Source organism: Simochromis diagramma, unplaced genomic scaffold (genome assembly GCF_900408965.1).
Source record: "Simochromis diagramma unplaced genomic scaffold, fSimDia1.1 OVJJ01000442.1, whole genome shotgun sequence".
In the NCBI taxonomy this organism is placed as follows: domain Eukaryota; kingdom Metazoa; phylum Chordata; class Actinopteri; order Cichliformes; family Cichlidae; genus Simochromis; species Simochromis diagramma.
In genome coordinates, this window is record NW_024387267.1 from 63,681 (window position 1) to 75,860 (window position 12,180).

A 12,180-nucleotide genomic window follows, 5' to 3' on the forward strand; every position below is an offset into this window, starting at 1 on the left:
GGCCAATCAAATGGCAGCAACTCAACATGTTTCTGCATGAGTAAAAGTGCCTTGTTGATATCAACAATTATAGGAGAACAGCCAGACAGCTTCCAGCTGATAGGAAAGCAACAGTAAGTCAAATAACCACTTGCTATATGCAGAAGACCATCTCTGAAGCAGCAGAAGACCACACTGAGGCTACATGTCACACAGGCTCTCTAGATCTGGACAATGGAAGATTGTAAAAACATTGACTGCTCTTGGCAGTCTCAAATTTATGAAATTCAGATGAAAGTATCAGAATTTGGTGTAAATTCAATTCAATTCAATTTTATTTATATAGCGCCAAATCACAACATAAGTCGCCTCAAGGCGCTTCATAGATACAGAGAAAAACCCAACAATCATATGACCCCCTATGAGCAAGCACTTTGGCAACAGTGGGAAGGAAAAACTCCCTTTTCCCTAAATAACAAAAACAGATCCATCCTACTTTGTGTGAATGGTTCAACCTGCTGTTAAGTGGTATAATGTCAGGGTGTAATGCTTTTAATGCACTTTTGGTTCCTTGGTACCAACAGACCACTGTTCAAACATCATCACAAAGCTGAAGTCATCTAAAACTACTTTCTTGAATATGAAAATGAGTTCATTGTACTCAAACTGCCTCCACAGTGATCCAGATCTCCATCCAATAGAGCAACTTTGGGATGTGGTGGAACAAGAGAGTCCAGTCATGGATGTACAGGCGAAAAATTTATAGCAACTGTGTGGTGTCATCATGTCAACATGAACCAAAATCTCTGAGGAAAGTTTCCAACACCTTGCTGAATCTATGCTGTGAAGAATTAAGGCAGTTCTGAAGGCAAAGTAGGTACAACCTACCTAACCTCATTCCTAAGTTTCCCTAAGCATCTTTTTGTTTCTGAATATTTTTTTCCTCAAATTGTGACAAAGGGAAAAAAGAAGGCACACTGCTACAGAGTGTAATTTTTATTTAGCCTTATACATCCATTAAGGAAAAATGATGTCATAGAAAAATATTTTCTCCTAGACACTGCAAAGATTAAGTAGTCCAGACTACTTTACACTTGAATAACACCATGATTATATTCAGATTTCACATTACCTGACATGGATTATTCTGTGTACACACAATCATGAAATCAGCATACAGCGAGCAATAATGAAAATATAATATGCATATTTTACACATACACACAGCAACTCCCATAATAAATGAATTGAATGTGACTTTTGTATTCCTGTCTGGTATACAAAGCCAAAGTGATGATACAATCATTTACTTTCCTCGCAGCCTCTCTTCAAGTCCAATACAAAACAATAAAAGTCTACACTGTGACAAAACTTATAAAAGATTCGAGCACTACAGGCTTGAGCAATAATAACAACCCCCATCATAAGCTGACAGTAGAACAAAGTATTCTGCTTATTACACTTCAAGACTCAAGGTCAAACATACAAAAATGATTCAAAAAGAGAGAAATAAGAGCCAAACTCAAACCAAAACTTCTAAAAAACTTTCTGCCATCTTTAAGACACTAAACTAAATGTCAATGTGTTTGTCATTCTAAAGTAAGAAATGTAAAGGCTTGTAGTGTCTTTGCTTTTAATTCAGCTCATCGGTGGATTCTGACATGGAGCGCTCCTGCCTCTTCCGGGCTGTGACGAAGTTGAGCAGGTCGACAGCTGTCACCACCCCGAAAACCATCTGCTTTTTGCTATGAGAGCCATCAGTCAAGTCTGGTGGAGGACAAGGAGTAGAAAAGATAGTATCAGAGAGATTATTAGTCTAAAGGTTTTAACTCAACTATCAAAGTGTTGCAGTGCTTCCACTAAAAACTTAAAATAAAAAAAATAAAAAAATAAAAAAAATAAAAAATAATCATAATAATAATAATAATAATAATAATAATTCCTACAACTGTAATGTAGGACTCTGGCCACTAGGGGGCAGTGGAACAAGCCAAGTGGGCTCTTTAAACTTTTCAATATTCTGTTGGAGTTGTCTCTTTAGCTGCCAAATGGACAGTCATGTCCCTTAGCCATTTGATGCTGAGGATCCAGTATGCAGCGTGGTCACATACTATTGTCAGTATACGAATGTAAATGAGACACATGCAGTATTCTAAATACGCACGTGATATGTCAGTTAGGTTCAACATCAGCAATATTACACTTACACATGTGTATCAGCTGACACGTAACAGTAGCTGCCACCTTTCTGGAGTTTATTTATTGCTGTCAGAGCTCCATTTTACCAGCAACAGGGAGTGCTCATGCCAGAATGTGTAGTATGGGGTTGGGGGGGGAATAAATAAATGTAGCTGATCACACCACATTGTGCGCCTTACTCGCCATCTAAAGCTGATTACGATCAGTGGCAGGTATACTGTATTTTACAGTTCAACCTTTTTAAATTAATGCCTACTTAGTCTGTGTAACCACTCCGACAGCCATATGGGGATGATAAAAGTTGCACAGTGCAAGTTTGATTGATAGGTCTGTTTGTCCATCTTTGATCAATTTAAAGATGCAGAATTGGTTTTATTATGAAGCTGCTGTGCAGGAGGAAAAGAGGAAGACCACAGAAAAGATTGCTTATCCTATTTCACTACACCCTTCAAAGGGTTGGTGTGACAAAGGAGGATGTTAGGTGTAGGGCCACTTCTAACGGGTGCAGCCAAAAGAAAAAGATAAAGATTGAAGATTCCTTCTCAGCCTGCACATTTTGGATTTCAATACTGAAGAAAAAAAAAAGCCTGCTTAAATGTAACCTTGACAAAGCTTGCTGTTTGCTAAATTGTCTCTACTTGGACGGGTCAAGGTCATCTAAAGCCTGCCCCCAGATTCTCACACTGAGCTTGTGCATCTATACTCAAGCAAGGAGCAGCAGGAAGCGGATATACTGAGCTCACAGAGCTGTTAAAAATGTGGTTCTTGCAAATACACAAACTCAATGTTTTTACACATTGAATCACTAACCCCTGGTCATAGTTTAAACGTACAGATTGTCAAGACTTATATCCACAGACAACAGCAGCTCAACCAGCCACAGCACAAACTTCTGGCAGTGTGTGTGCATTGCTGTACTCACATTGGATCTGTTCATGTACCACCAGTGCGAAGTGGTCAATCTCCAAAATCGAGGACAACTTTCCCAAGTTGTCAGTCAGTGTGATCTGAATTAAAATAAGAGGATGTGCTGAAGATATAAAGATACATAGAAATATATAGATATATACACACATTCATCAACATCTTTCACTGTAAAACTTTCTGTATACACAAAGAAATGGAACAGAACATAACACAAATTTGTCTTTTTAGCACTAAAAACAAGTCTTATTTCAAACCCCAATTTTCTAGTTCAGCAAGTTGACAATCTTTTTTTTTCCCCCTACATGGAGATCATCCTCAGCCAATCAGAATCAAAAGAGTAGTCTTTAAAATCCATTAAATTTCCAACCAAACTAACCTGTTTGAACTGCTTGTAAAGCACTTTGCTGACAGGATCTGACAAGTTGATCTTCCCTGCAAGGATCGAAGATAGCATGTTGCCTAGAGTCACCATGCCCAGGATCAATCTACACACAAAAACATAAACAAGAAGTGAAGTTAAAGGTTAGTCAAGGATAAGGTTTTCAGGGTCTAAAACACAGCTTCCAGGAATGTGTGAAGATCTAATATTCTGTGCTTTTCTGTTGTAAAGCTAATCTTTCTACCTATAGCACACCCACCCTGTGTCATCGACCACCGGCGCCTGGTCGAAGCCATTATGCTTTAGGATCTGGATGGTCTTTTGGCAGTTAACGGTAGGCAGGACAGTGAGCGGGGCAGACATGTTCAGGCACTGCAGCTTCAAGTTCCACCACCTGTGAGAACACGGCATGTTTAATGAGCGTACATAGACAGAGACTTAAAAACTGGAGATTTGGTCTTTTTAAATGACACGCACCATGGTTTCTTCACCATGAGGTCTTCCTCCCTCAAAAAGCCCTTCTGGACCATCCACTTATCACTCAGGAACTTTGACCTTGAGGGGGGTAAAGAAGAAAAGATAAAGAAAAGACTGATCTGTGTTTACACAAAGAAAGCAAACAAATTGTCTGCATATATCTGAAGGACCTCTAGCACAAACACATAAGGAAACTCACATGTAGTTGCGGATGGAGTCCGGCAGGATCACCACACAGCGCTGGCCCTCTTTCAGCTCCTTGGCGGCATGCACAGCTGCTGCCATGGCCGTCCCCGAGCTGCCTCCTGTTACAGGAAAAAGCAAAATGGTAAATGGCCTGTATTTGCGCTTTACTAGTCCATAAGGACCCCAAAGCACTTTACATTGTAGCCACAACCACCCTGGAGCGCACTGACAGAGGCGAGGCTGCCGGACACTGACCACCACCAGTAGGCAACGGGTCAAGCGTTTTGCCCAAGGACACAACAACCAAGACTATCCAAGCCGGGGCTCGAACCGGCAACCTTCCTATCACAAGGAGAACTTCCAAGTCTTGAGCCACGATCGCCCGTAGGTTAGTTTGCCTTAAGTGGCACCCAGGTACCCACAACATCTTCCTCATCAAGCTTTTCCCCGGGAGCAAAAGTATTCCTGGAGGCTTTGTGTTTCTTCTGTTGTCTTGTATGCCAGTCAGTAACCATTCACACCCATGTCCCCTCGAATAGGATGAATTCTGCCGTTTGTTTATAAGGAGCGCCTTCCTGTGGTGATCTACTGGGCTCTGGAGGAGTTTCAGAGCTTTAGAAACTAACCAGAGTGAAACTATGAAAAACATTTTAGTTCCACCTCCTGCCTGTCCTGGTTGAAGCAAAGTCTCTTGTGACCATCAGTGGTAGGATAAATCAAAAAATGAATGAATCGAACCAATCAGCATAAAGCTCCATATTGTTTTTCAAGGCCAATCACAAGTCACTACCTCAGAACAGGCCCTGAAATAAGTGCTGTGTGTTGGCCACTAAAAAAATAAAAAACTAATAAGTCCTGGGGTAGAAGAGCCTACCTAAACCAGGAACCACAAAGACTTACCGCACAGCAGGCCTTCCTCTCTGATCAGCAAACGAGACATGTTGAAAGACTCCTCATCGTTGGACTTGTACCACATATCGACCACCTGGAAATGTTGACGGGGGAAAAAAAAAAAAAAAAAAAAAAAAAAGTAATATTAAACATACGACATTACCATGCTCACTTAGGAGCAGTCAAGAAAAGGAGATGGGATTATAGACGCCGCTTGAACCAACCGATCTGTCGAGGACGGTGGGGATGAAGTCGTACCCGATGCCCTCCACTTCGTACTGGGTCTTATCTGTCTTGTTAAGCTCCTCTGGCTCAGCCAGGATTGAACCTTCAGGATCAACACCAACAATCTGCGCACAAAACACACCATTCATAAGCCACAAGTAGCTCAGCAGATATTTATCTGAAAAAAAAAAAAGAGGAGAAACATAATCTCAAGAAAGAACTTACTTTGATATTTGGGCATCTTTCCTTCAGCTTGCGGGCGATGCCTGTGATCGTCCCTCCTGTGCCTGCACCAGCCACCAGCATGTCCACCTTACCTGTCAGCAGAAACACAGAAGAGACAAACAACCTTGTTGACTTGATTTCCAGTGAACTTCTAAAGTGAGTTTTAAGGAAAAAGCAATAATGCCGTTGAAGAAGTTTCTGTAAATTTTACAGCTCAGGATGCTCGTACCTTCACACTGCTCCAGGATCTCCTCGGCTGTGGTGTCGTAGTGAGCCAGGGGATTGCTCGGGTTGCGGTACTGGTCCAGGATGTGCGAGTTGGGGATCTCGTTCTTAAGGCGCCAGGCCACGCCCACGTGAGACTCTGGCGAATCAAAACGGGCGCTGGTGGGCGTACGTACGATCTCTGCTCCAAGTGCTCTCAAGACATCCACCTGTTGAGAGCATCTGACAAATATTAACACTTGTACACGATGGCCTGACTGCAGTGAGAAACACCGACAGGAATTTGTTCTTTAAAACATTCAAGATTCATTAGAATTAATAGATATGCAGCAAGCTTGAAGAACAGTAGTCTTTTTAAAAGGGTACTAATGTTTTTATTTTAATGTAATTTAATGAAAGCTACTGTGGAAAAACAGCTTGAAAAAAAATGAATAAATTAATAAAATAAATTCATTAAAAAAAGAAATTAAAAAGGAATACTGAGCTTGTTGTAATGTTCAAAAAAATGAACAAAGAAAAGGAACAAATAATCAGAAAATATTATTAAAATCTCTTTAGAAACAAAAGATAAGATATATGATTATTTAAAAAAAAATAAATTAAAAAACCAAGATAATAAGATATAGACCTCAAACAAAAACTGAACATTCTGTACAAATATACACTAGATTTATATTTTTGCACAGCATTTAAAGATTGCCTCATATGATGCAACAGCAGTGCTAAAGCGTGACCTCTGCCTCCATAACAGGCTGCGATTTTCATACTTAGTCGCAACATTTTCAAGAAAAGCCCCTCTGAACAGAAACCGCACTTTTCTATCAGGAAATCCTACCCTTCAATTTAGCTGTAGCAGTCTAGACATGTTTTACTCCGACAGAAAAAAACCTGCCATGTTTCTGTGAGTTGTGGTTTCTATATGACAGGAAATTCACCTTCTCCATGCTCATCTTCTCTGGCATGACAATGATGCAACGGTAGCCTTTCACTGCAGCAGCCAGAGCGAGTCCGATACCTTAAGGAACAAAACAAAGAAGCAGATTTGAGTGGGATTTTCAGCACAGGCTTTCGTGTATTTTTTCACACCAGCACAGGCGCATCCAGGGGATTACCAGTGTTTCCAGAGGTGGGCTCTATGATGGTGTCTCCTGGCTTGAGGATCCCGGCTCTCTCAGCGTCCTCCACCATCCGCAGACTGATTCTGTCCTTGACGCTGCCGCCCGCATTAAAGAACTCGCACTTGGCCACTACACCAAAAAAAAAAAAAGTGTCACAATAACATATTAAAAATCACAGGAGCCAAATGAAACAATTAAGATATAATTGTGATCTGAAGAAATGCTCACACCCCAACCAGCGCTCACAAGTTTGCACAGTAACCAGTCAGACCTTAACCAACTTCTGAATGTGTCTCGGCTTGAATGTGGTGTGACTCACATATTTCACATTTGAGTCCAAAGGCTTTGGGGATGTTGTTGATGCGTACCATGGGAGTGTCACCGATTTTGTTCAGGATGTTGGGGAGAATGGCTGGTGCAACAGTCCTGAGAGGAGAAGGGGAAAAAAAGAAGAAGAAACCTCAGCGAGATGATAAACAGAAGCGCCACGTCTGGCTGTGCAGATAGACTGGACGGTAATCACTTCTTTATCAGGCTCAGACTGTCTTTTATTGCTATCACTAGTGTGAGATAATAGCACCCATTTCCACTCACTTCACTGGTCTGAGAAGTCTAAACAACAACAAAAATAACAGCCTCTTTTTCAGAGCTTTAAACAAATAGTGTAACGCCTTTACGACAGTTTTTTTATTTGTAACAGCAGATCAATACAACAGTGCTGAGATGCAAGAAGCAGTGGATATCTGACTGGCACGCTGACCTTGAAACTTGAGTGTGGGGGGAGTCGGATTTTGAGGCTTCTAGGCTCCACGTGCAGCGGCTGGGAAGGTCGGGCCGGATCCATTTCCTTTCGGGAGAAGAGTTCTTTGTTTTGATCTGAATGTTTCTGGCTGCCTCCTGTGACTCCTCCCCCGTCTTCAGGTTCTCTCCGTTGCTGAAGCTGTGCAGCTTGCCAGCGTGTGGGCACACAGGGCTGTTGACTGTGGTCTCTTTGGATGAGGGAACTGATGGCATTGCTTAACTTAGGAAAAGGAAAAAAAAAAACTGTAGAGTTATCCAATTATGTAACACACTGTTCTTACAGCATGTTCTGATAAGTTTTCCTGCATCATCAGTGACTTGGCTGACAGCCAGGAAATTAAATACTTTCATAATGTTGTTTTTGACTGTCACAAGCAGTAGTCTCCTTCTCTGCAACCTGCATCAAAGGCATCAAAGGCATGATGCATTTCTCTGTTATTAACTAAATAGCTCCAGTTTCTACTGCTCATTTGGGCTCAAAATATTCAACCCTGTGAGTTTATACCAAGGAGATGGGCTCAATCCTTCAATCACTTTCTTTGTGTGACCTCGATTACTTTTTAGAAAAGTTATCACCAATAGTTCCGACAACTGAGGTGTATCTTACAGAAATAAATATTAAAGTGCAGTTTAAACCCTCTGAGCAATAAAATCCAACATGTCATGTTTGTAAGTGGAACGATTTCCAAATGAAGGAAATCCGACCATCCAAGAACCGCATGAATGCATGGTAATGCTAAAATTTGGATGGGTTTCTTGTTGGATATTTGGACAAGTTTGATGCACGATTTTATGGCAACCCAACTTAAAGTTGAGATACTTCAGTCACAAGTGCTGGACTGATTATCCACAGCTGTGGAACCAGCTTTGGGAAGGATACCCTCTCTACTTTTAAATTCTGCCAGAGCTTTCTTCCTGTTAAGGAAGGAGTTTTTCTTCACCACTGTCACAAATTACGTGATCACAGGGTGTGTCTGACTGTTAGGGTTTCTCTCTATTATTGTAGCATCTTTACCTTACAATATAAAAGAAGGGCTATTTTTATTGTAAATAAGATAACCTGAAAAAAAAATTCCAAGAGATGACAAATGTGAGCTAAAGGACAATCTGTTAAAGCTTACATTCAACTTCACCAATCAGCAAACACAGTGCAAAGCAAACACTGAACCACTCCTTTCTTTTATTAATGCTGAATGACATCTGCACTGCTAAAACAAATCCACAGCTCATCCCCATCTACCACCGCTTTTCAGTCTAGTCTAGTTTAGCCTAGTCATGACGAGTGGCCAAATTCTGCCCTTATCAAAGCTACGTGAGAAAGCAAAAGTGGGAGTAAGCAAGGGGGGGTGGGGCTGATAAAACTTCAGTTAATATTACATCATTTCTTCTCCACAGGAAAAAACAAAAGCTTCTTTTTAGGGGGTTGGTAAGCAGTATTGTTTTCATAAATCATAAGACTGATTGCTGTTCCCACATATCAAGATATGAGTCAAGACTTAGACACACAACACCGACAGGCACGCATCCGTTTTGAGGATCTACAGAAAAGAAAATTACTGCTTTTCTCATTGTTTGTAAATGTAGTTAATCTAAACCATAAAAATATTTTGTAATCAGTTATAACTGGTTATAAATGCTAATGGCTAACCAAATGTTAAGCATTACCTTAAATCTGAGTCGGGTGTTTAATAGTCTGATGAGATCAAAGGGAAGCTTTAAATCCAGTCTTTGATCATTAATTTGACAAATAAGCTGGGTAATTAAGCACGAGGTGAAATACCTGACATGAACTTCAGCAATAACTTTCCAGGAAGAGAACTAAACCACTGAGTGGCAGATTGGCTAAACTGGCAGGAACAAAAGAAAGATTAGCTGGAAAACAAGTTACAATTTTAAAATTTCACTTGTAAATACAAGACAAACCTCAGTCACAGTCACAGCCTCTGAAACATGATAATTTGCCATTTCATGTGACGGTTATATGACTCCAAACACGAGAGCAGTACAACAAGAGCTTCTCAAACTTTCAGTACATTTTAATCTTACTACTTTCTGTCACTGTGGTAACTTTTTAAGACTTTAAATCAATCAGTCAATGAGTTAAACAACAAAACTACAGAACAGAATAAAGATAGATAAGTACCAGTTGCTAAGACTGCCACAGATTTACAAGCCCAACTTTTTCCTCTTACTACATCCTGTTGTTTCCCTCCCATCCCCCAGCTGCAATGGTAGCACATGAGGCTTCACTAACACACAGAGCACACACCAACAGGGCCAGCTGTTACAACGGGGCCCCTGTCTTTGACTGCAGAATGAGTTCAGACAATGTCCACAGGAGTGGACTAAACACATTTTCTTAAGCCTGCAGCTCCCTGCTCTACACGGAGTGGAGCTGGCTTTCACACGCTTTTGTGGAATGTTGCCGTTACGATGATAAATGCATTTGATCTGCTATCAAAATTTAAAAAGAAGCATAAACCAATTACAGGTGTTTATCACCTACCTTTTCCTTACAACCACTGCTAGGCACACTGCTAATTACAGTAACACTTGCAACATCGATGCTGGCAAATGTGTGTGGTATGTGTCGGCCTTACAGGGTTTAACAGGGAAATATGATCCTCCTGGTGGAGGACACACACACACACACACACACACACACACACACACACACACAAAACAAGTCTGAGCCAGGCTTGCAGGGCAAGAAAGACTTGAAAGAGGATTTGCCAAGCTTAAACTTAAGTTTGGTTTAATACACCATACTTCAGCCAAGAGTCCAGTCCCTAATTAAAGCTCCCAGGCTAAAGAAACATAACACAAAAGATCAGAGTTTGGTAACATCGGCCCACTCTAATGAAAAATCCCTCATCAGACGTTTATCTGCTTTAAAAAGGAAAAAAAGAAAAGAAAAAGGAAAGCACCAATGGTATGTTCACCACTCTTGGGAGTCCAGTGGTGACTATGACTTTGCAGCATCCCTTTATGGTTTGCAGCATTTAATTGCTCTGGCAGCAACAAACACAACCGAAGTATCTGCTTGTTGGCAATACAACAGCACACTATAGATATCCACTGAGCCATCACAAATGATGTGCCAATGCGAATAGCAGTAATGATGGCCATAGAAAGGCCGTATAAAGGTGCACCCACATGCATAACCTTTAATAGGACAATGTAGGTCGCAGGAAAATAGTTGTTTTAGCCTCTTTTAATAAAACAATTTAACGATAACACTGAAGGCTATCGAAGTCCAAAAAAAAAAGGAAAAGAAAAAGGTTGTCACAATTTTCTGGGAAAAAAGATTTAAGACCAAAAAAAAAGGGGAAAAATCTCACTTGGCTGCATTGCTCAAAACGAACCAGAGCACGGAAACAGCATGATAGAAATAAACGCTGCGTCATTTGAAAATAATAGATGATGTGGCGGGATACAAAGGAGACAAACTACAAAAGGTAACCAAAAGGGGGGGGGGGAAGCAAAAAAGCGATTAATTGTAAAAAAAATAAAAATAAAAACCCCCAGTAATGCTTACAGAATTTAATATAATAAATATAGGACACCGCAGTGTGTATGCGAACGCCTGAATTATAACACATCGGCTGGAAAAGGTCCAACAAAAGCCTGAACTGCGCAGCTACAATGTTGCATCAGAACTGAGGAGCTGGAGGCAGCTTTCTATCAGCCCATGGGAAAATATAAATTAATTTAATTCGGGAAAAAAAAAAGAGTGTTTAAATACGTCGGCTTCTCCTCGTTTCCATTCTCTGTGTCAGGCGGCTTTATTTTCACTCACCTGGAGATTTATCTTGAAATCTGCGAGAAAACTGTACTCCGGTACGACGAGCAGACGACTGCACAGCCTAGGGATCAACTTCCGACAAAGCAAGCCTTTAACGTGCCGACGCACGTGGACGAAACTGTATGGAGCGCAGAATTTTTAGGGAGACGCTCTTATTGGCTGCGGTGGGGGCGTCTGTTTGTGGGCTGTACGGAGATTTCTCTAAAAGGGGTTGAGGGGGAAAAAACGCTGAGGTAAAGTAGTCCGTGGCACCTGTTTACTTTTTACTGACCAAACACACCCCCGCGCACGTAGACACCGCGTGTAACAACTTGAAAGCTTCTCATGAACGTCTTTTTTTCGCTAACATTTGAATTCAAGTAAGCAAGGGTTTAATAATTTATTTTTTTGACAACGTAACTAGACTTATAAATTCTCTTAAAAAAATACAAATAAAATACTTTTCAACTCCCAAGCAGCATTTAAAGGTACAACACATGTACTGTATTTGCATAGAAGTTTGATGTATTTGTACTTTATTGTAGTATTTGTATCTTTATAACTCTGCACATTAAACTTAAACCATCTTAAGTGGATCTTAACCCACCATCTTAATTGCTCAATCAATACTATGACAAAATAAGTTTAGATTTGAGATCTATCTGGAGGTAATTTTTTCTTACTTAATTTAGAGGGGTTTTTTCCCTTCTTAAACTACCAGAATATTTATCACATCAAATTTAAGCAAAGTGTCAAAAAAAAGG

The 12,180-nt window shown here is 40.6% G+C and overlaps 1 protein-coding gene and 1 long non-coding RNA gene across 4 annotated transcripts; one reads left to right on the forward strand and one right to left on the reverse strand.

Moving 5' to 3' along the window:
* Positions 1-960: 960 nt before the first annotated feature.
* On the reverse strand, positions 961-11,591 carry LOC120715442 (cystathionine beta-synthase-like). 2 transcript variants are annotated; one of them, XM_040002457.1, is made up of 15 exons: positions 11,432-11,591; positions 7,592-7,852; positions 7,151-7,257; positions 6,826-6,960; positions 6,649-6,728; positions 5,718-5,922; positions 5,489-5,580; positions 5,263-5,388; positions 5,048-5,132; positions 4,161-4,266; positions 3,962-4,039; positions 3,744-3,878; positions 3,482-3,590; positions 3,101-3,185; positions 961-1,746 (listed from the first exon to the last, which is right to left on the reverse strand). In XM_040002457.1, the coding sequence occupies exons 2-15, from the start codon at positions 7,843-7,845 to the stop codon at positions 1,613-1,615; spliced, it is 1,731 nt and encodes a 576-aa protein (XP_039858391.1). In that variant the 5' UTR covers positions 7,846-7,852; positions 11,432-11,591; the 3' UTR covers positions 961-1,612. The 2 variants fall into 2 exon arrangements, with proteins under 2 accessions (XP_039858391.1, XP_039858392.1); XM_040002458.1 differs by lacking the exon at positions 11,432-11,591 and adding an exon at positions 10,139-11,392.
* On the forward strand, positions 7,230-7,992 carry LOC120715446. Of its 2 annotated transcripts, none has more exons than XR_005691636.1 (2): positions 7,230-7,346; positions 7,532-7,992. It is a non-coding gene; the product is annotated as an uncharacterized LOC120715446 (long non-coding RNA). The 2 variants fall into 2 exon arrangements; XR_005691635.1 differs by having other exon boundaries at positions 7,232-7,346; positions 7,535-7,992.
* Positions 11,592-12,180: the final 589 nt, after the last annotated feature.